Source organism: Oncorhynchus nerka, linkage group LG23 (assembly GCF_034236695.1).
Source record: "Oncorhynchus nerka isolate Pitt River linkage group LG23, Oner_Uvic_2.0, whole genome shotgun sequence".
Taxonomy (NCBI): domain Eukaryota; kingdom Metazoa; phylum Chordata; class Actinopteri; order Salmoniformes; family Salmonidae; genus Oncorhynchus; species Oncorhynchus nerka.
This window is the reverse complement of record NC_088418.1, coordinates 1,049,312-1,072,437: the sequence shown is the minus strand read 5'-3', so window position 1 is coordinate 1,072,437 and position 23,126 is coordinate 1,049,312. Positions and strand designations below refer to the sequence as shown.

Here is a 23,126-nt window from a genome sequence, read left to right as displayed (position 1 = left end):
TAGACTATTCAACCTTTACTAGCATAGCAGGATGGGCTATTAGCTGAACAATAGACTATTCAACCTTTACTAGCCTAGCAGGATGGGCTATTAGCTGAACAATAGACTATTCAACCTTTACTAGCCTAGCAGGATGGGCTATTAGCTGAACAATAGACTATTCAACCTTTACCAGCGTAGCAGGATGGGCTATTAGCTGGACAACAGACTATTCATCCTTTACCAGCGTAGCAGGATTGGCTATTAGCTGAACAATAGACTATTCAACCTTTACCAGCGTAGCAGGATGGGCTATTAGCTGGACAACAGACTATTCATCCTTTACCAGCGTAGCAGGATGGGCTATTAGCTGAACAACAGACTATTCAATCTTTACTAGCCTAGCAGGATGGGCTATTAGCTGAACAACAGACTATTCAATCTTTACTAGCCTAGCAGGATGGGCTATTAGCTGAACAACAGACTATTCAATCTTTTCTAAAGAATTGTCTAATAGCCGAGCTAAGTGTGAACCCCCCCCAACTTGAGCTAGAGGTAAACCCCCCCAACTTGAGCTAGGTGTGAAACCTCTCCCCTCCAACTTGAGCTAGAGGTGAACCCACCCCCCCGACTTGAGCTAGGTGTGAACCCCCCTCCTCCAAATGTTTCTACCTACCTATGAGGCGTTATTAGGCCTACTTACAATTACAACTGGTCAAAAATGGAGCATTCTACATAAAAACATATTTTAAAGATACAAAATGTCTGCACGTTGAAACTTAAACAATGTAACTACAAATTAAAAGCTCACACTTGTAAATCCCAAACTCTAAAAGTAATTGGAAAGGTAGATACAACTGATGATGACATTGTGCTTACAATAAAGAATGTAAACAAGATGCTGTGTCTTCACAACTGTAACATGTGTAGTACTGTAGTACTTTAGCACTGTAGTACTGTAACAGGTGTAGTACTGTAGTACTGTAGTACTGTAACACTATAGCAGGTGTAGTACTGTAGTACTGTAGGACTGTAGCAGGTGTAATACTGAAGTACTGTAGCACTGTAGCAGGTGTAATACTGTAGTACTGTAGCAGGTGTAGTACTGTAGTACTGTAGGACTGTAGTACTGTAGTACTGTAGCAGGTGTAGTACTGTAGTACTGTAGGACTGTAGCAGGTGTAATACTGAAGTACTGTAGCACTGTAGCAGGTGTAATACTGTAGTACTGTAGCAGGTGTAGTACTGTAGTACTGTAGGACTGTAGCAGGTGTAATACTGAAGTACTGTAGCACTGTAGCAGGTGTAATACTGTAGTACTGTAGCAGGTGTAGTACTGTAGTACTGTAGGACTGTAGTACTGTAGTACTGTAGCAGGTGTAGTACTGTAGTACTGTAGGACTGTAGCAGGTGTAATACTGAAGTACTGTAGCACTGTAGCAGGTGTAATACTGTAGTACTGTAGCAGGTGTAGTACTGTAGTTCTGTAGGACTGTAGCAGGTGTAATACTGAAGTACTGTAGCACTGTAGCAGGTGTAATACTGTAGTACTGTAGCAGGTGTAGTACTGTAGTACTGTAGCAGGTGTAATACTGTAGTACTGTAGGACTGTAGCAGGTGTAGTACGGTAGTACTGTAGCAGGTGTAGTACTGTAGCAGGTGTAGTATTGTAGTACGTTGGTACTGTAGTACGGTAGTACTGTAGCAGGTGTAGCACTGTAGCAGGTGTAGTATTGTAGTACTGTAGCAGGTGTAGTACTGTAGCAGGTGTAGTATTGTAGTACTGTAGCAGGTGTAGTACTGTAGCAGGTGTAGTATTGTAGTACTGTAGCAGGTGTAGTATTGTAGTACGGTAGTACTGTAGTACTGTAGCAGGTGTAGTACTGTAGCAGGTGTAGTACTGTAGCAGGTGTAGTATTGTAGTACTGTAGCAGGTGTAGTATTGTAGTACGGTAGTACTGTAGTACTGTAGCAGGTGTAGTACTGTAGCAGGTGTAGTATTGTAGTACGGTAGTAGTGTAGCAGGTGTAGTACTGTAGCAGGTGTAGTATGGTAGTACTGTAGCAGGTGTAGTACTGTAGCAGGTGTAGTATTGTAGTACTGTAGCAGGTGTAGTACTGTAGCAGGTGTAGTATTGTAGTACGGTAGTACTGTAGCAGGTGTAGTATTGTAGTATTGTAGTACGGTAGTACTGTAGTACTGTAGCAGGTGTAGTACTGTAGCAGGTGTAGTATTGTAGTACGGTAGTACTGTAGCAGGTGTAGTACTGTAGCAGGTGTAGTACTGTAGCAGGTGTAGTATTGTAGTACGGTAGTACTGTAGCAGGTGTAGTACTGTAGCAGGTGTAGTACTGTAGCAGGTGTAGTACTGTAGCAGGTGTAGTACTGTAGTACTGTAGCAGGTGTAGTACTGTAGCAGGTGTAGTACTGTAGTACTGTAGCAGGTGTAGTACTGTAGCAGGTGTAGTACTGTAGCAGGTGTAGTATTGTAGTACTGTAGCAGGTGTAGCCCATCATGCAAATGTAATAATAATCTATATTTTTTAATTTTTTTTAACCATCTTACATATGAAACCTTATTTGTTAATTGAAAATTGTGAATAACTCCCCACAGGTTAATGAGAAGGGTGTGATTGAAAGGATGCACAGAACTCTGCAATGTTGGGTTGTATTGGAGAGAGTCTCAGTCTTAAAACTTCTTATGGTATATGGACGCTTGCGTCCCACTTGGCCAAAAGACAGTGAAAATACAGCGCGGCAAATTCAAATAAAATTATATAAAAATCTAACTTTCATTAAATCACACATGTAAGATACTCAATTAAAGCTACACTCGTTGTGAATCCAGCCAACATGTCAGATTTTTAAAAGGCTTTTCGGCGAAAGCATAAGAAGCTATTATCCGATGATAGCACAACAGTAAACAAAGAGGGTAGCATATTTCAACCCTGCAGGCGCTACACAAAACGCAGAAATAAAATATAAATCATGCCTTACCTTTGACGAGCTTCTTTTTTTGGCACTCCAACATCACAATTGGTCCTTTTGTTCGATTCATTCGGTCCATATATATCCAAAATGTCCATTTATTTGGCGTGTTTGATCCAGAAGATAACAGCTTCCAAATTGCGCAACGTCACTACAAAATATTTAAAAAGTTGCCAGTAAACTTTGCCAAAACATTTCAAACTACTTTTGTAATACAACTTTAGGTATTTTTAAACGTTAATAATCGATCAAATTGAAGACGGGTCTATCTGTGTTCAATACAGGAAGACAACAAACCAAGCTACTTTTCAAGTCTTGCGCAACTCAAGAGTGTTACGCAGTTCCTAGATGACTTCTTCATTGCACAAATGAATAACCTCAACCAAATTCTAAAGACTGGTCACATCCAGTGGAAGCGGTAGGAACTGAAAATAAGTTCCTAAGAAATATAATTTCCCAATGAGAAATCACTGAACAGACAGAGACCTCAAAAATAAAATTCTGAACGGTTAGTCCTCTGGGTTTTGCCTGCCCCATAAGTTCTGTTATACTCACAGACATGATTCAAACAGTTGTAGAAACTTCAGAGTGTTTTCTATCCAAATCTACTAATAATATGCTTATCTTATATTCTTGGCATGAGTAGCAGGACGTTGAAATTGGTTACGCTATTTATGCAAAAGTGAAAATGCTGCCCCCTATACCTTAAATAATTTCCCACACACAGTGGCCTGTACTTAGTTTTCATGCTACTGAGGGCCGAGAATCCACTCTTACATAGGTACGTCATTGCAAAGGGCATCAGTGTCTTAACAGAGTGATTTGCCAAGGCAGGATACTCTGAGCGCAGCCCAATCCAGAAATCTGGCAGTGGCTTCTGATTAAATTCAAATTTCACAGAACCGCTTGTTGTAATTTCAATGAGGCCCTCTTGTTTTTTTATTTATATATTTTTTCACCTTTATTTAACCAGGTATTTCTATATATAACCCTTTATTTAACCAGGTAGGACAGTTGAGAACATGTTCTCATTTACAACTGCGTCCTGGCCAAGATAAAGCAAAGCAGTGTGACATAAACAACAACACAGAGTAACACATGGAATAAACAAACAGTCAATAACACAAAACAACATTTATGTACAGTGTGTGCAAATGTAGAAGAGTAGGGAGGTAGGCAATAAATAGGCCCTAAAGGCAAAAATTATTACAATTTAGCATTAACACTGGAGTGATAGATGATGATGTGCAAGTAGAGATATTGGGGTGCAAAAGAGCAAGAGCATAAATAGCAATATGAGGATGAGGTAGTAGGGTGGGCTATTTACAGATAGGCTGTGTACCGGTACAGTGATCAGTAAGCTTCTCTGACAGCTGATGCTTAAAGTTAGTGAGGGAGATATAAGACTCCAGCTTCAGTGGTTTTTGCAATTAGTTCCAGTCATTGGCAGCAGAGAACTGGAAGGAAAGGCGACCAAAGAAAGTGTTTGCTTTGGGGATGACCAGTGAGATATACCTGCTGGAGCGCGTGCTATGGGTGGGTGCTGCTATGGTGACCAGTGAGCTGAGATATGGCGGGGCTTTACCTAGCAAAGACTTATAGATGACCTGGAGCCACTGGTTCAGGCGACGAATATGTAGTGAGGGCCAACCAATGGGAGCGTACAGGTCGCAGTGGTGGGAAGTATATGGGGCTTTGGTGACAACGGATTTCAGCAATATATAACAGAATGTCCAATTCGTGATGGTAAATGCCCATTGTAATGTATTGCTAATGGACAGTGTCCAATACACATAATACATTGCCAGTCTTAACATGTTATACTGCAGTTGGACAGTGTCCATTGCCAATATGTTGCAATTGGACAGTGTCCATTACACATGTGCTCTATTGTCAGTGTGAACATGCTATTCTGCAAGTTGACAGTGTCCATTGCATATCCATAAGGACTTCCCATTACGAAATGGACGTGCTGAATCAACACCAACGAGAAATTCGGACTTCCTATGATCAAACATAACAAATAGACCTTCTAGGTTGATTCAGGGCTTTACATAGTGATACATATAATTTGGTTAGTGTATAGGTATACCATCTCACCTTCCTCCGTCCGTCCTCCCCTGGGCCACTGTCCTCCAGCATCATCTTTAGGTACTCTTCTTTAGACAGCTTCTCCAGGGCCTTGGCCTCTCTCTCCCTATCTGCTGCCTGGTGACATGCTGCCTCCTGGAGGTACAACTGCCTGCAAGAGACACACAGGACAGAACAGAAAGTCTGGTCAGAGACCAGCCAGGAGAACCCTGTCTAAGGGACAGGAAGGAGTGGGAGAGGGGATGAGGGAGTGGAGGATGGCCTTTAGACAACCCAGCTTTGGTCAAAGAGAGAAAAGATCAGAGGGGTAGCCAGCTGTTTATACAAAACTGTTGGTCAGTACCAATGAGGGCCTTCAGGGGCAGCAACAGGCAACATTTTAGCATGGCAACGCCACCAGGTGCTTTTCTGAATCATGCTGAAGATATTTGTCAGTGGGAGGAGAGGTGAGGGATTAGGAAAGGGAGAAATGCATGCTGTGAAGGAAGAAGCCAAGTCAGGGGGAAACCGGGAGTAGGGAGGGACAAAAACGTTTTATGACACCGAGACAAAGAGAAAGGGGGAATAATATTTTATTGTGGTTACAGTACAATAGAGTGGTACATAAACACAGAAACATGCAGGCAGCAGGAGCAGACACAGAGGTCAGACCACAGAGAGGTCAGACCACAGGGTTGGAGTCAGACCACAGGGTTAGAGTCAGACCACAGGGTTAGAGTCAGACCACAGGGTTAGAGTCAGACCACAGGGTTAGAGTCAGACCACAGGGTTAGAGTCAGACCACAGGGTTAGAGTCAGACCACAGGGTTGGAGTCAGACCACAGGGTTGGAGTCAGACCACAGGGTTGGAGTCAGACCAAAGAGTTGGAGTCAGACCAAAGAGTTGGAGTCAGACCAAAGAGTTGGAGTCAGACCACATGGTTGGAGTCAGAACACGGGGTTGGAGTCAGACCACGGGGTTAGAGTCAGACCACGGGGTTGGAGTCAGACCACGGGGTTGGAGTCAGACCACGGGGTTGGAGTCAGACCACGGGGTTGGAGTCAGACCACGGGGTTGGAGTCAGAACACGGGGTTGGAGTCAGAACACGGGGTTGGAGTCAGAACACGGGGTTGGAGTCAGAACACGGGGTTGGAGTCAGAACACAGGGTTGGAGTCAGAACACAGGGTTGGAGTCAGAACACAGGGTTGGAGTCAGAACACAGGGTTGGAGTCAGAACACAGGGTTTGAGTCAGAACACAGGGTTTGAGTCAGAACACAGGGTTTGAGTCAGAACACAGGGTTGGAGTCAGAACACAGGGTTGGAGTCAGACCACAGGGTTGGAGTCAGACCACAGGGTTGGAGTCAGACCACAGGGTTGGAGTCAGACCACAGAGAGGTCAGAACACAGGGTTGGAGTCAGACCACAGAGAGGTCAGAACACGGGGTTGGAGTCAGACCACGGGGTTGGAGTCAGACCACGGGGTTGGAGTCAGACCACGGGGTTGGAGTCAGACCACGGGGTTGGAGTCAGACCACGGGGTTGGAGTCAGACCACGGGGTTGGAGTCAGACCACGGGGTTGGAGTCAGACCACGGGGTTGGAGTCAGACCACGGGGTTGGAGTCAGACCACGGGGTTGGAGTCAGACCACGGGGTTGGAGTCAGACCACGGGGTTGGAGTCAGACCACGGGGTTGGAGTCAGACCACGGGGTTGGAGTCAGACCACGGGGTTGGAGTCTGACCACGGGGTTGGAGTCTGACCACGGGGTTGGAGTCTGACCACGGGGTTGGAGTCTGACCACGGGGTTGGAGTCAGACCACGGGGTTGGAGTCAGACCACGGGGTTGGAGTCAGAACACGGGGTTGGAGTCAGAACACGGGGTTGGAGTCAGAACACGGGGTTGGAGTCAGAACACGGGGTTGGAGTCAGAACACGGGGTTGGAGTCAGAACACGGGGTTGGAGTCAGAACACGGGGTTGGAGTCAGAACACGGGGTTGGAGTCAGAACACGGGGTTGGAGTCAGAACACGGGGTTGGAGTCAGAACACGGGGTTGGAGTCAGAACACGGGGTTGGAGTCAGAACACGGGGTTGGAGTCAGACCACGGGGTTAGAGTCAGACCACGGGTTGGAGTCAGAACACGGGGTTGGAGTCAGAACACGGGGTTGGAGTCAGAACACGGGGTTGGAGTCAGAACACGGGGTTGGAGTCAGAACACGGGGTTGGAGTCAGAACACGGGGTTGGAGTCAGAACACGGGGTTGGAGTCAGAACACGGGGTTGGAGTCAGAACACGGGGTTAGAGTCAGACCACGGGGTTAGAGTCAGACCACGGGGTTGGAGTCAGAACACGGGGTTGGAGTCAGAACACGGGGTTGGAGTCAGAACACGGGGTTGGAGTCAGAACACGGGGTTGGAGTCAGAACACGGGGTTGGAGTCAGAACACGGGGTTGGAGTCAGAACACGGGGTTGGAGTCAGAACACGGGGTTGGAGTCAGAACACGGGGTTGGAGTCAGACCAATGAGGGGAAGGTAGAGGGGGAGTTAGGGGGAAGGTAGAGGGGGAGTGAGGGGGAAGGTAGAGGGGGAGTGAGGGGGAAGGTAGAGGGGAGTGAGGGGGAAGGTAGAGGGGGAGTGAGGGGGAAGGTAGAGGGGGAGTTAGGGGAAAGTAGAAGGGTAATGAGGGGGAAAGTAGAAGGGTAATGAGGGGGAAAGTAGAAGGGTAATGAGGGGGAAGGTAGAAGGGTAATGAGGGGGAAGGTAGAGGGGGAGTGAGGGGGAAGGTAGAGGGGGAGTGAGGGGGAAGGTAGAGGGGGAGTGAGGGGGAAGGTAGAGGGGGAGTGAGGGGGAAGGTAGAGGGGGAAGGTAGAGAGGAGTGAGGGGGAAGGTAGAGGGGGAGTGAGGGGGAAGATAGAGGGGGAAGATATAGGTGAGGGTGAGGGGGAAGGTAGATGGGGAGTGAGGGGGATGGTAGAGGGGAGTGAGGGGGAAGGTAGATGGGGAGTGAGGGGGAAAGTAGAAGGGTAATGAGGGGGAAGGTAGAGGGGAGTGAGGGGGAAGGTAGAGGGGGAGTGAGGGGGAAGGTAGAGGGGAGTGAGGGGGAAGGTAGAGGGGGAAGGTAGAGAGGAGTGAGGGGGAAGGTAGAGGGGGAGTGAGGGGGAAGATAGAGGGGGAAGATATAGGTGAGGGTGAGGGGGAAGGTAGATGGGGAGTGAGGGGGATGGTAGAGGGGAGTGAGGGGGAAGGTAGATGGGGAGTGAGGGGGATGGTAGAGGGGAGTGAGGGGGAAGGTAGAGGGGGAGTGAGGGGGAAGGTAGAGGGGGAGTGAGGGGGAAGGTAGAGGGGAGTTAGGGGAAAGTAGAAGGGTAATGAGGGGGAAAGTAGAAGGGTAATGAGGGGGAAAGTAGAAGGGTAATGAGGGGGAAGGTAGAGGGGGAGTGAGGGGAAGGTAGAGGGGGAGTGAGGGGGAAGGTAGAGGGAGTGAGGGGAAGGTAGAGGGGAGGGGGGGAAGGTAGAGGGGGAGTGAGGGGGAAGGTAGAGGGGAAGGTAGAGAGGAGTGAGGGGGAAGGTAGAGAGGAGTGAGGGGGAAGGTAGAGGGGGAGTGAGGGGGAAGATAGAGGGGAAGATATAGGTGAGGGTGAGGGGGAAGGTAGATGGGGAGTGAGGGGGATGGTAGAGGGGAGTGAGGGGAAGGTAGATGGGGAGTGAGGGGGAAAGTAGAAGGGTAATGAGGGGGAAGGTAGAGGGGGGGGAAGGTAGAGGGGAGGGGTAGAGGGGGAGTGAGGGGGAAGGTAGAGGGGAGTGAGGGGGAAGGTAGAGGGGAAGGTAGAGAGGAGTGAGGGGGAAGGTAGAGAGGAGTGAGGGGAAGGTAGAGAGGAGTGAGGGGAAGGTAGAGGGGGAGTGAGGGGGAAGATAGAGGGGGAAGATATAGGTGAGGGGATGGTAGAGGGGGAGTGAGGGGGATGGTAGAGGGGAGTGAGGGGAAGGTAGAGGGGGAGTCAGGGTGAAGGTAGAGGGGGAGTCAGGGTGAAGGTAGAGGGGGGAGTGAGGGGGAAGGTAGAGAGGAGTGAGGGGGAAGGTAGAGGGGGAGTGAGGGGGAAGGTAGAGGGGAGTGAGGGGGAAGGTAGAGGGGGAGTGAGGGGGATGGTAGAAGGGGACTGAGGGGGAAGGTAGATGGGGAGTGAGGGGGATGGTAGAGGGGAGTGAGGGGTATGGTAGATGGGGAGTGAGGGGGAGTGAGGGGAAGGTAGATGGGGAGTGAGGGGGATGGTAGAGGGGGAGTGAGGGGGAAGGGGGAGTAAGGGGGAACGTTTAGGAAGAGTGACACGTTATGCAGGAATGTCACAACCACTGACGCATGGCAGGACTCTCAACTCCCTGCATCACGGCCCACATGGGAACCAGAGCACTGGGCACTTTGGTCTGGGGCAGAGAGAGGGCCACAGGAAAAGGAGGGGAGGGAGTGGGGGGCCCGGAGGGAGTGGGGGGACTTGGATGGTGGATGGACTTAAATCTGACATGGAGATTGGACTGGGCTGAAGGAGAGAGGAGAAAATCGGTGGAAAGAGGTGGATGGGTTAAAACCTGACATGGAGAGAGGAGGAAGGTGGATGAGTTAAAACCTGACATGGAGAGAGGAGGAAGGTGGATGAGTTAAAACCTGACATGGAGAGAGGAGGAAGGTGGATGAGTTAAAACCTGACATGGAGAGAGGAGGAAGGTGGATGAGTTAAAACCTGACATGGAGAGAGGAGGAAGGTGGATGAGTTAAAACCTGACATGGAGAGAGGAGGAAGGTGGATGAGTTAAAACCTGACATGGAGAGAGGAGGAAGGTGGATGAGTTAAAACCTGACATGGAGAGAGGAGGAAGGTGGATGAGTTAAAACCTGACATGGAGAGAGAGGAAGGTGGATGAGTTAAAACCTGACATGGAGAGAGGAGGAAGGTGGATGAGTTAAAACCTGACATGGAGAGAGGAGGAAGGTGGATGAGTTAAAACCTGACATGGAGAGAGGAGGAAGGTGGATGAGTTAAAACCTGACATGGAGAGAGGAGGAAGGTGGATGAGTTAAAACCTGACATGGAGAGAGGAGGAAGGTGGATGAGTTAAAACCTGACATGGAGAGAGGAGGAAGGTGGATGAGTTAAAACCTGACATGGAGAGAGGAGGAAGGTGGATGAGTTAAAACCTGACATGGAGAGAGGAGGAAGGTGGATGAGTTAAAACCTGACATGGAGAGAGGAGGAAGGTGGATGAGTTAAAACCTGACATGGAGAGAGGAGGAAGGTGGATGAGTTAAAACCTGACATGGAGAGAGGAGGAAGGTGGATGAGTTAAAACCTGACATGGAGAGAGGAGGAAGGTGGATGAGTTAAAACCTGACATGGAGAGAGGAGGAAGGTGGATGAGTTAAAACCTGACATGGAGAGAGGAGGAAGGTGGATGAGTTAAAACCTGACATAGAGAGAGGAGGAAGTGGATGAGTTTAAACCTGACATGGGAGAGAGGAGGAAGTGGATGAGTTTGAACCTGACATGGAGATTGGAGCTGAAGGAGCCTGGGAGTGAGCAAGGCATTAAACCTGTGATGAGGGTAGATAGACTGGAGACAGGAGTGGGGCGTTGGCAGTCACATACTGGGAGACGGTGTACAGGGGGGTAGCTTGTACCTGGAGCGCTCAGACAGCGTTTTAAGGAGGAAAGCTAACAAGCCCTCTGCTCCTCTGGAACGAAGCAGCATCAATAAAAGGAACAGCAGAAAGCAGAACAGAAACAGGTGTTGGTGTACGGTTGTAACATAGTTAGCTGAATACAGTACGACAGAAACACAACACTGAGAGAGGAAAAAGGAACACGTCGTTGTGTTAGAGTCAGACAGGTGGACAACATGAGGCCATATATGGTGGTTACAGACGAACAATATAAAACCATGTGCGTCTCAAATAAGACCCTATTTCTTTCTTAGACCAGAGCCCATAGGGCATTAGGGATGCACACTATGTAAACCAACAGTTGGAGAAAGTAACTGCGTTCGAGGCTGTTTCCATATGAAGAGGACTGCAGAGCCGTGCTATCAACCACACAGCTCCAACTGGTGTATTTCACAGAGAAAATGACATTACAGGAGCTGGGGAATGGGGACATGGAGGAGGGGGGACCTCACGCTCGTACGCCCGGTCAAAATGACATTACAGGAGCTGGGGAATGGGGACATGGAGGAGGGGGGACCTCACACTCGTATGCCCGGTCAAAATGACATTACAGGAGCTGGGGAATGGGGACATGGAGGAGGGGGGACCTCACGCTCGTACGCCCGGTCAAAATGACATTACAGGAGCTGGGGAATGGGGACATGGAGGAGGGGGACCTCACGCTCGGCCCGGTCAAAATGACATTACAGGAGCTGGGGAATGGGGACATGGAGGAGGGGGACCTCACGCTCGTACGCCCGGTCAAAATGACATTACAGGAGCTGGGAATGGGGACCTCACGCTCGTACGCCCGGTCAAAATGACATTACAGGAGCTGGGGAATGGGGACATGGAGGAGGGGGACCTCACACTCGTACGCCCGGTCAAAATGACATTACAGGAGCTGGGGAATGGGGACATGGAGGAGGGGGACCTCACACTCGTACGCCCGGTCAAAATGACATTACAGGAGCTGGGGAATGGGGACATGGAGGAGGGGGACCTCACGCTCGTACGCCCGGTCAAAATGACATTACAGGAGCTGGGGAATGGGGACATGGAGGAGGGGGACCTCACGCTCGTACGCCCGGTCAAAATGACATTACAGGAGCTGGGGAATGGGGACATGGAGGAGGGGGGGACCTCACGCTCGTACGCCCGGTCAAAATGACATTACAGGAGCTGGGGAATGGGGACATGGAGGAGGGGGGACCTCACGCTCGTACGCCCGGTCAAAATGACATTACAGGAGCTGGGGAATGGGGACATGGAGGAGGGGGGGACCTCACGCTCGTACGCCCGGTCAAAATGACATTACAGGAGCTGGGGAATGGGGACATGGAGGAGGGGGGACCTCACGCTCGTACGCCCGGTCAAAATGACATTACAGGAGCTGGGGAATGGGGACATGGAGGAGGGGGGACCTCACGCTCGTACGCCCGGTCACACACACATATCAATGACCCTCTGTATACTCTCATCTCTACCTTGAAACGACAGCGATGTACAGTAACTATACATTTACCTTCCCTTTTTCAGGAGCCTATAATATGTCAGGAATCCTAGATGTGCTTTTGGAGTCAGACCCTGCTGGCTACTGTAGACCCTGCTGGCTACATCAAACCCTGCTGGCTACTGTAGACCCTGCTGGCTACATCAGACCCTGCTGGCTACATCAGACCGTGCTGGCTACTGTAGACCCTGCAGGCTACTGTAGACCCTGCAGGCTACTGTAGACCCTGCTGGCTACATCAGACCCTGCTGGCTACATCAGACCCTGCTGGCTACTTCAGACCCTGCTGGCTACTTCAGACCCTGCTGGCTACTTCAGACCCTGCTGGCTACTGTAGACCCTGCTGGCTACTGTAGACCCTGCTGGCTACATCAGACCCTGCTGGCTACTTCAGACCCTGCTGGCTACTTCAAACCCTGCTGGCTACTTCAAACCCTGCTGGCTACTTCAAACCCTGCTGGCTACTGTAGACCCTGCTGGCTACTTCAGACCCTGCTGGCTGCAAGGAACACTTCTCACCGTCTGGATCAATAACCAGTACTGACATGTGTCCAGAGTGGTCTGTCTGGTCTGTCTGTCTGGTCTGTCAGGTCTGTCTGGTCTGGTCTTTCTGGTCCGTCTTTCTGGTCCGTCTGGTCTGTCTGTCTGGTCTGTCTGGTCTGGTCTGTCAGGTCTGTCTGGTCTGGTCTATCTGGTCTGTCTGGTATGTCTGTCTGGTCCGTCTGTCTGGTCCGTCTGGTCTGCCTGGTCTGTCTGTCTGGTCTGGTCTGTCTGGTCTGTCAGGTCTGTCTGCCTGGTCTGTCTGGTCTGTCTGTCTGGTCTGTCTGTCTGGTCTGTCTGTCTGGTCTGTCTGGTCTGTCTGGTCTGTTTGTCTGTCAGGTCTGCCTAGTCTGTATGGTCTGTCAGGTCTGGTCTGGTCTGTCAGGTCTGTCAGGTCTGTCTGGTCTGGTCTGGTCTGTCTGTTTGGTCTGTCTGTCTGGTCTGTCTGTCTGGTCTGTCTGGTCTGGTCTGTATGTCTGGTCTGTCTGGTCTGTCTGGTCCGTCTGGTCTGTCTGGTCTGTCTGTCTGGTCCGTCTTTCTGCTCTGTCTGGGCTGTCTGGGCTGTCTGGTCTGTCTGGTCTGTCTGGTCTGTCTGGTCTGTCTGGTCTGTCTGGTCTGTCTGGTCTGTCTGGGTCGGAATGGAGTTGATTTAAGCTGCAGACCAGACGGCACTCTAGTCCCACAGGGCTCTGGTCTAAAGTAGTGCACTATATAGGGCTCTGGTCTAAAGAAGTGTCCTATATAGGGCTCTGGTCTAAAGTAGTGCACTATATAGGGCTCTGGTCTAAAGTAGTGTACTATATAGGGCTCTGGTCTATAGTAGTGTACTATATAGGGCTCTGGTCTACAGTAGTGTACTATATTGGGTTCTGGTCTACAGTAGTGCACTATATTGGGTTCTGGTCTAAAGTAGTGCACTATATTGGGTTCTGGTCTAAAGTAGTGCACTATATAGGGCTCTGGTCTATAGTAGTGCACTATATAGGGCTCTGGTCTAAAGTAGTGCACTATATAGGGCTCTGGTCTATAGTAGTGCACTATATAGGGTTCTGGTCTATAGTAGTGTACTATATAGGGTTCTGGTCTATAGTAGTGTACTATATATTGTTCTGGTCTATAGTAGTGTACTATATATTGTTCTGGTCTATAGTAGTGTACTATATATTGTTCTGGTCTATAGTAGTGTACTATATATTGTTCTGGTCTATAGTAGTGTACTATATATTGTTCTGGTCTATAGTAGTGTACTATATAGGGTTCTGGTCTATAGTAGTGCACTATATAGGGTTCTGGTCTAAAGTAGTGCACTATATAGGGTTCTGGTCTAAAGTAGTGTACTATATAGGGTTCTGGTCTAAAGTAGTGTACTATATAGGGCTCTGGTCTAAAGTAGTGCACTATATAGGGTTCTGGTCTAAAGTAGTGTACTATATAGGGTTCTGGTCTAAAGTAGTGTACTATATAGGGTTCTGGTCTATAGTAGTGTACTATATAGGGCTCTGGTCTAAAGTAGTGTACTATATATTGTTCTGGTCTATAGTAGTGTACTATATAGGGTTCTGGTCTAAAGTAGTGTACTATATAGGGCTCTGGTCTAAAGTAGTGTACTATATAGGGTTCTGGTCTAAAGTAGTGCACTATATAGGGTTCTGGTCTATAGTAGTGTACTATATAGGGTTCTGGTCTTTAGTAGTGTACTACATAGGGCTCTGGTCTATAGTAGTGTACTATATAGGGTTCTGGTCTTTAGTAGTGTACTACATAGGGCTCTGGTCTAAAGTAGTGTACTATATAGGGTTCTGGTCTATAGTAGTGTACTATATATTGTTCTGGTCTATAGTAGTGCACTATATAGGGTTCTGGTCTAAAGTAGTGCACTATATAGGGTTCTGGTCTAAAGTAGTGCACTATATAGGGTTCTGGTCTATAGTAGTGTACTATATAGGGTTCTGGTCTATAGTAGTGTACTATATATTGTTCTGGTCTATAGTAGTGTACTATATATTGTTCTGGTCTATAGTAGTGTACTATATATTGTTCTGGTCTATAGTAGTGTACTATATATTGTTCTGGTCTATAGTAGTGTACTATATAGGGTTCTGGTCTATAGTAGTGTACTATATAGGGTTCTGGTCTAAAGTAGTGCACTATATAGGGTTCTGGTCTAAAGTAGTGTACTATATAGGGTTCTGGTCTAAAGTAGTGTACTATATAGGGCTCTGGTCTATAGTAGTGTACTATATAGGGTTCTGGTCTAAAGTAGTGCACTATATAGGGTTCTGGTCTAAAGTAGTGCACTATATAGGGTTCTGGTCTAAAGTAGTGCACTATATAGGGCTCTGGTCTATAGTAGTGTACTATATAGGGTTCTGGTCTAAAGTAGTGCACTATATAGGGTTCTGGTCTATAGTAGTGTACTATATAGGGTTCTGGTCTAAAGTAGTGTACTACATAGGGTTCTGGTCTAAAGTAGTGCACTATATATTGTTCTGGTCTATAGTAGTGTACTATATATTGTTCTGGTCTATAGTAGTGTACTATATAGGGTTCTGGTCTAAAGTAGTGCACTACATAGGGTTCTGGTCTATAGTAGTCACTATATAGGGCTCTGGTCTAAAGTAGTGTACTATATAGGGAATAGGGTGCCATATGTGATGATAAATGGTTAGATAAGGGCTGGTTGTGTAAATCTGCTCGACTGAGAGAATGAATTAGTTCAAGTTGATGTCTGAGGAAGGTTATTGTTAGGTAAAGTTGACTATACCTCTCGTGATAACGATAGTGATCTGTAATGATTGCCCTAGCAGCAATACAATGCACTATACTATACTGCTCAAAAAAATAAAGGGAACACTAAAATAACACATCCTAGATCTGAATGGATGAAATATTGTTCTTAAATACTTTTTTCTTTACATAGTTGAATGTGCTGACAACAAAATCACACAAAAATGATCAATGGAAATCAAATGTATCAACCCATGGAGGTCTGGATTTGGAGTCACACTCAAAATTAAAGTGGAAAACCACACTACAGGTTGATCCAACTTTGATGTAATGTCCTTAAAACAAGTCCAAATGAGGCTCAGTAGTGTGTGTGGCCTCCACGTGCCTGTATGACCTCCCAACAACGCCTGGGCATGGCGGATGGTCTCCTGAGGGATCTCCTCCCAGACCTGGAATAAAGCATCCGCCAACACCTGGACAGTCTGTGGTGGATGGAGCGAAACATGATGTCCCAGATGTGCTCAATTGTATTCAGGTCTGGGGAACGAGCGGGCCAGTCCATAGCATCAATGCTTTCCTCTTGCAGGAACTGCTGACACACTCCAGCCACATGAGGTCTAGCATTGTCTTGCATTAGGAGGAACCCAGGGCCAACCGCACCAGCATATGGTCTCACAAGGGGTCTGAGGGTCTCATCTCGGTACCTAATGGCAGTCAGGCTACCTCTGGCGAGCACATGGAGGGCTGTGCGGCCCCCCCAAAGAAATGCCACCCCACACCGTGACTGACCCACCGCCAAACCGGCCATGCTGGAGGATGTTGCAGGCAGCAGAACGTTCTCCACGGCGTCTCCAGACTCTGTCACGTCTGTCACGTGCTCAGTGTGAACCTGCTTTCATCTGTGAAGAGCACAGGGCGCCAGTGGCGAATTTGCCAATCTTGGTGTTCTCTGGCAAATGCCAAAAGTCCTGCACGGTGTTGGGCTGTAAGCACAACCCCCACCTGTGGACGTCGGGCCCTCATACCACCCTCATGGAGTCTGTTTCTGACCGTTTGAGCAGACACATGCACATTTGTGGCCTGCTGGAGGTAATTTTGCAGGGCTCTGGAAGTGCTCCTCCTGCTCCTTCTTGCACAAAGGCGGAGGTAGCTGTCCTGCTGCTGGGTTGTTGCCCTCCTACGGCCTCCATGTCTCCTGATGTACTGGCCTGTCTCCTGGTAGTGCCTCCATGCTCTGGACACTACGCTGACAGACGCAGCAAACCTCTCGCATTGATGTGCCATCCTGGATGAGCTGCACTACCTGAGCCACTTGTGTGGGTTGTAGACTGTCTCATGCTACCACTGGAGTGAAAGCACCACCAGCATTCAAAAGTGACCAAAACATCAGCCAGGAAGCATAGGAACTGAGAAGTGGTCTGTGGTCACCACCTGCAGAACCACTCCTTTATTGGGGGTGTCTTGCTAATTGCCTATAATTTCCACCTGTTGTCTATTCCATTTGCACGACAGCATGTGACATTTATTGTCAATCAGTGTTGCTTCCTAAGTGGACAGTTTGATTTCACAGAAGTGTGATTGACTTGGAGTTACATTGTGTTGTTTAAGTGTTCCCTTTATTTTTTTGAGCAGGGTATTATACTAGACCCATACTTATACTGTACACACACACACACGCACGCACGCACACACACACGAACTCACGCACACACACACACTACCAGTCAAAAGTTTGAACACACCTACTCATTCAAGGGTTTCTCTTTATGATTACTATGTTCTACATTGTAGAATAATAGTGAAGACATCAACACTATGAAATAACACATATGGAATCATGTAGTAACCAAAAAAGTGTTAAACAATTCAAATGTATATTTATATTTGAGATTCTGCAAATGGGTCTTCCAAATGGATAATGACCCCAAGCATACTTCCAAAGTTGTGGCAAAATGGCTTAAGGACAACAAAGTCAAGGTATTGGAGTGGCCATCACAAAGCCCTGACCTCAATCCTATAGAACATTTGTGGGCAGAACTGAAAAAGCGTGTGCGAGAAAGGAGGCCTACAAACCTGACTCATTTCCACCAGCTCTGTCAGGACGAATGGGCCAAAATTCACCCAACTTATTGTGGGAAGCTTGTGGAAGGCCACCCGAAACATTTGACCCAAGTTAAACAATTTATTGGCAATGCTACTAAATACTAATTGAGTGTATGTGAACTTCTGACCCACTGGGAATGTGATGAAAGAAATAAAAGCTGAAATAAATCATTCTCTCTACTAATTATTCTGACATTTCACATTCTTATAATAAAGTGGTGATCCTAACTGACTTAAAACAGGAATTTTTACTAGGATTAAATGTCAGGAATTGTGGTGAAAAACTGAGTTTAAATGTATTTGGCTAAGGTGTATGTAAACTTCTGACTTCAACTGTATACAAATCCACACGCACACGCACACACGCACGCGCACACACACTCACCCACACTCACCCACACTCACCCACACTCACCCACACTCACCCACACTCTAACAGTTTAGGCTCTTCGTTAGTGGGCGAGTCTTCAGTCTTCATCAGGCGTTTGGAACCAGGAAGTGGGCGTGTCTGTCCACTGGCTTCTAGCCCTGCCCCTTGCCCAGGACCTGCCCCTGAGCTGGTCTGAGGGAATGTGTAGACCCGGGAGGAGTCAGCTGATACACAGTACCGGGCTCCCCGCGCTAGGGGACTGCCACTGTGGTGGGACCCACTGGACCCAGAGAAAAAAGGGTTGAAGGTCAAACGGGTGTAGATGAGAAAAGGTACCCGCTGGCCGGATGGACAGCAACAACAGAACACCCAATGGCCAACCAGTCTGGTCACATGATCAATTTGGAGGTTAACAGACAGCTGAATGAGGACACATCTCTGTAGGTTAACAGACAGCTGAATGAGGACACATCTCTGTAGGTTAACAGACAGCTGAATGAGGACACATCTCTGTAGGTTAACAGACAGCTGAATGAGGACACATCTCTGTAGGTTAACAGACAGCTGAATGAGGACACATCTCTGTAGGTTAACCAGACAGCTGAATGAGGACACATTTCTGTCAGCCCCCTGACCCAGCCCCTGACCCAGCCCCTGACCCAGCCCCTGACCCTGACCCGTCCCCTGACCCTGACCTATCCCCTGACCCTGACCCAGCCCCTGACCCAGCCCCTGACCCAGCCCCTGACCCAGACCCATCCCCCTGACCCTGACCCTGACCCATCCCCTGACCCAGATCCAGCCCCTGACCCATCCCCTGACCCAGATCCAGCCCCTGACCCATCCCCTGACCCAGATCCAGCCCCTGACCCTGACCCATCCCCCTGACCCTGACCCAGCCCCTGACCCAGCCCCTGACCCATCCCCTGACCCAGATCCATCCCCTGACCCAGATCCAGCCCCTGACCCAGATCCAGCCCCTGACCCAGCCCCTGACCCTGACCCATCCCCTGACCCTGACCCTGACCCATCCCCCTGACCCTGACCCAGCCCCTGACCCAGCCCCTGACCCATCCCCTGACCCAGATCCAGCCCCTGACCCAGACCCAGCCCCTGACCCAGCCCCTGACCCAGCCCCAGCCCCTGACCCAGCCCCTGACCCATCTCCCTGACCCAGCCCCTGACCCTGACCCATCCCCCTGAACCTGTCTCTGACCCATCCCCCTGACCCTGACCCTGACCCTGACCCAGCCCCTGACCCAGCCCCTGACCCAGATCCGGCCCCTGACCCATCTCCTGACCCAGCTCCTGACCCTGACCCATCCCCTGACCCTGACCCAGCCCCCTGACCCTGACCCATCCCCCTGACCCTGACCCATCCCCTGACCCTGACCCATCCCCTGACCCTGACCCATCCCCCTTTACCCTGACCCATCCCCCTTTACCCTGACCCATCCCCCTGACCCTGACCCTGACCCAGCCCCTGACCCTGAACCTGACCCAGCCCCTGACCCTGACCCATCCCCCTGACCCTGACCCAGCCCCTGACCCAGCCCCTGACCCAGCCCCTGACCCTGACCCAGCCCCTGACCCTGACCCATCCCCTGACCCTGAACCAACCCCTGACCCTGAACCAACCCCTGACCCTGACCCAGATCCAGCCCCTGACCCATCCCCTGACCCAGACCCTGACCCAGCCCCTGACCCAGCCCCCTGCATCAGGATGTATAGCTGGACTCAATGGTCAGCAAACAACCATCTGTGTTATGTGGTGTGTTTGTGTGTAGTGTGATTGTGTGTGTGTGTGTGTGTGTGTGTGTATATATATATATATATGTTTGTGTGTGTGTGTGTGTGTGTGTGTGTGTGTGTGTGTGTGTGTGTGTGTGTGTGTGTGTGTGTGTGTGTGTGTGTGGTGTAGTCCTGAGAGCATGCCAATATGTTGATGATCTGAGAGATAATGAAAACAGACTGTTGGCTTTGTTGGTGTCGAGGACAGGGATGAGAGGAGAGGAGAGGAGAGGAGAGAGAAAGTGAGAGGAGAGAGAAAGTGAGAGGAGAGAGAAAGTGAGAGGAGAGAAAAGTGAGAGGAGAGAAGGAGAGAGAGGAGAGGAGGGGAGGGAGAGGAGAGGAGAGGGAGGGAGGGGAGAGGAGAGGAGGGGAGAGGAGAGGAGGGGAGAGGAGAGGAGGGGAGAGGAGAGGAGAGAGAAAGTGAGAGGAGAGAGAAAGTGAGAGGAGAGAGAAAGTGAGAGGAGAGAGAAAGTGAGAGGAGAGAGAAAGTGAGAGGAGAGAAAAAGTGAGAGGAGAGGAGAGGGACTGTACCTGGAGTGGGAGGAGTGTGAATGTGATGAGATCTCACTCAGGTCCCCAATGCTTCCCTCTGTCACGTGACCACTCATGATCGCTGACGCATATCCTGGGGGCAGGTAAAGTTTCCCATGATCCTCTCCTTCGCAGCCATCCTTGGTGTGTCCCCCCTCACCCCCACAACCCCCCTGCATTAGTAACCTCCCCCCAGGCCCCATACAGGGGTTGGTGTCAATCCCGCTGTCTGTTGAGGCTCCTTTAATGTACGTCAACCCCAGGATCTCAGGATCCATCAGATCTCCAGAGCCAAAGTGTTTATCATCACTGTTATTAGAGGAGGCGTTGGAGGAGAGGGTGTTACAGCTGGAGTGGCTGGATGTCTTCTCTCCCTGTACAGGAGAGAGAGAGAGAGAGAGAGAGAGAGAGAGAGAGAGAGAGAGAGAGAGAGAGAGAGAGAGAGAGAGAGAGAGAGAGAGAGAGAGAGAGAGAGAGAGAGAGAGAGAGAGAGAGAGAGAGAGAGAGGGAGAGAGAGAGAGAGAGAGAGAGAGAGAGAGAGAGAGAGAGAGGAGTAGAGAGAGAGGAGGAGAGGGAGGGAGAGGAGAGAGAGAGAGGATGAGGAGAGGGAGGGAGAGAGAGGAGGAGAGGAGAGGAGAGAGAGAGAGAGGAGAGGAGAGGAGAGAGAGGAGGAGGAGAGAGAGAGGAAGAGAGGAGGAGGAGGAGAGAGAGAGAGAGAGAGAGAGAGAGAGAGAGGAGGAGAGAGAGAGAGGAGGAGAGAGGAGGAGGATAGAGAGAGAGAGAGCGAGAGGAGGAGAGAGAGAGAGCGAGAGGAGGAGAGAGAGAGAGACAGAGGAGGAGTAGAGAGAGAGAGAGGAGTAGGAGAGAGAGAGGAGAAGGAGAGAGAGAGAGAGGAGGAGAGAGGAGGAGGATAGAGAGAGAGCGAGAGAGGAGGAGGATAGAGAGAGAGAGAGCGAGAGAGGAGGATAGAGAGAGAGAGAGCGAGAGAGGAGGAGGATAGAGAGAGAGAGCGAGAGGAGGAGGATAGAGAGAGAGAGAGAGAGGAGGAGGATAGAGAGAGAGAGAGAGAGGAGGAGGAGGATAGAGAGAGAGAGAGAGAGAGAGAGAGAGAGAGAGAGAGAGAGAGAGAGAGAGAGAGAGAGAGAGAGAGAGAGAGAGAGAGAGAGAGAGTTAGAGAGGAGGCTGATTAGATTGTTGTCTTACCCGTTGGTGTCTTAGCTAGCTCTCCCAATCAACACCTGTGATTGCGTTATGCCTCACTTCATGTCTCTCTCTAATGTCAATATGCCTTGTATACTGTTGTTTAGGGTAGCTAGTCCCACTCAACATGCCTCAGATACCTTTTTTGTCCTCCCACACATGAGGTGACCAAGCATAACTAGTGCATCCAGAGATGCAACCTCTCTTATCGTCACTCACTGTCTGACCCATCCCCTGACCCTGACCTAATCCCCTGACCCATCCCCTGACCCTGACACTGCCTGGTTTACCTCCACTGTACCTGCACCCTACCATACCCCTGTCTGTACATGTAGCCCTGAATATATTCCATCTATACCACGCCCAGAAATCTGCCCCTTTTACTCTCTGTCCCCAACGCACTAGACGACCAGTTGATAGTTGATAGTCTTTAGCCGTACCCTCATTCTAGACCTCCTTTGTTCCTCGGGTGATGTGGAGGGTAACCCAGGCCCTGCGTGTCCCCAGGCACTCATTTGTTGACTTCTGTAACCGTAAAAGCCTTGGTTTCATGCATGTCAACATCAGAAGCCTCCTCCCTAAGGTTGTTTTACTCACTGCTTTAGCACACTCTGCCAATGTCCTAGCCATGTCTGAATCCTGGTTTAGGAAGGCCACCAAAAATTCGGAGATTTCCATCCCCAACTACAACATTTTCCATCAATATAGAACTGCCAAAGAGGGAGGAGTTGCAATCTACTGCAGAGAGAGCCTGAAAAGTTCCGTCATACTTTCCAGGTCTATGCCCAAACGGTTCGAACTTCTAATTTTAAAATGAATCTCTCCAGAAAAAAGTTTCTCACTGTTGCCGCCTGCTACCGACCCCCCTCATCTCCCAGCAGTGCCTTGTGACACCATCTGTGAATTGATTTCCCCCCATCTATCTTCAGAGTTTGTTCTGTTAGGTGATCTAAACTGGGATATGCTTAATACCCCGGCAATCCCACAATCTAAGCTAGATGCCCTCAAACTCACACAAATTATCAAGGAACACACCAGGTACAACCCTAAATCCGTAAACATAGGCAGCCTCATAGATATCATCCTGACCAACTTGCCCTCCAGATAAAGCTCTGCTGTTTTCAATCAGGATCTCAGAGATCACTGCCTCATTGCCTGGGTCCATGGTCAAACAACCACCGCTCATCACTGTCAAACGCCCCCTAAAACACATCTGGAAACAGGCTAATGGACCTGGCCTGGGTATCCTGGATAGATATTGACCTAACCCCTTCATTAGAGGATGCCTGGTCGATCTATAAAAGTCCTTTCCTCATTAAAAAATGTACAACTAGAAACAGATATAGCCCTTGGTTTACTCCAGACTTGACTGCCCTAGACCAGGACAAAAACATCCTGTGGCTTATTGCACAAATTTGCATCCTGTAGCTCTAACTCCAAAACGTTTTGGGACACTGTAAAGTCCATGGAGAACAAGAGCACCTACTCCCAGCTGCCCACTGCACTGAGGCTAGGTAACACTGTCACCACCCTCCTCTCTACCAACCAGACACCCTCTTCTCTACCAACCAGACACCCTCCTCTCTACCAACCAGACACCCTCCTCTCTACCAACCAG

At 49.3% G+C, this 23,126-nt stretch overlaps 1 protein-coding gene across 3 annotated transcripts in view; it reads right to left on the bottom strand.

Moving 5' to 3' along the window:
* The window catches only part of LOC115125817 (signal-induced proliferation-associated 1-like protein 2), a 181,421-nt gene that overhangs the window by 48,147 nt on the left and 110,148 nt on the right, over window positions 1-23,126 (bottom strand). For 2 of the 3 annotated variants that reach the window (XM_065007768.1, XM_065007766.1), the window contains exons 10-12: window positions 20,309-20,682; window positions 18,042-18,266; window positions 5,067-5,208 (exon numbers count right to left, since the gene is read on the bottom strand). In XM_065007768.1, the coding sequence (XP_064863840.1) occupies window positions 5,067-5,208; window positions 18,042-18,266; window positions 20,309-20,682 (741 nt within the window). The remainder of the gene's footprint in view (window positions 1-5,066; window positions 5,209-18,041; window positions 18,267-20,308; window positions 20,683-23,126) is intronic. The other variant, XM_065007767.1, reaches the window with a different exon arrangement.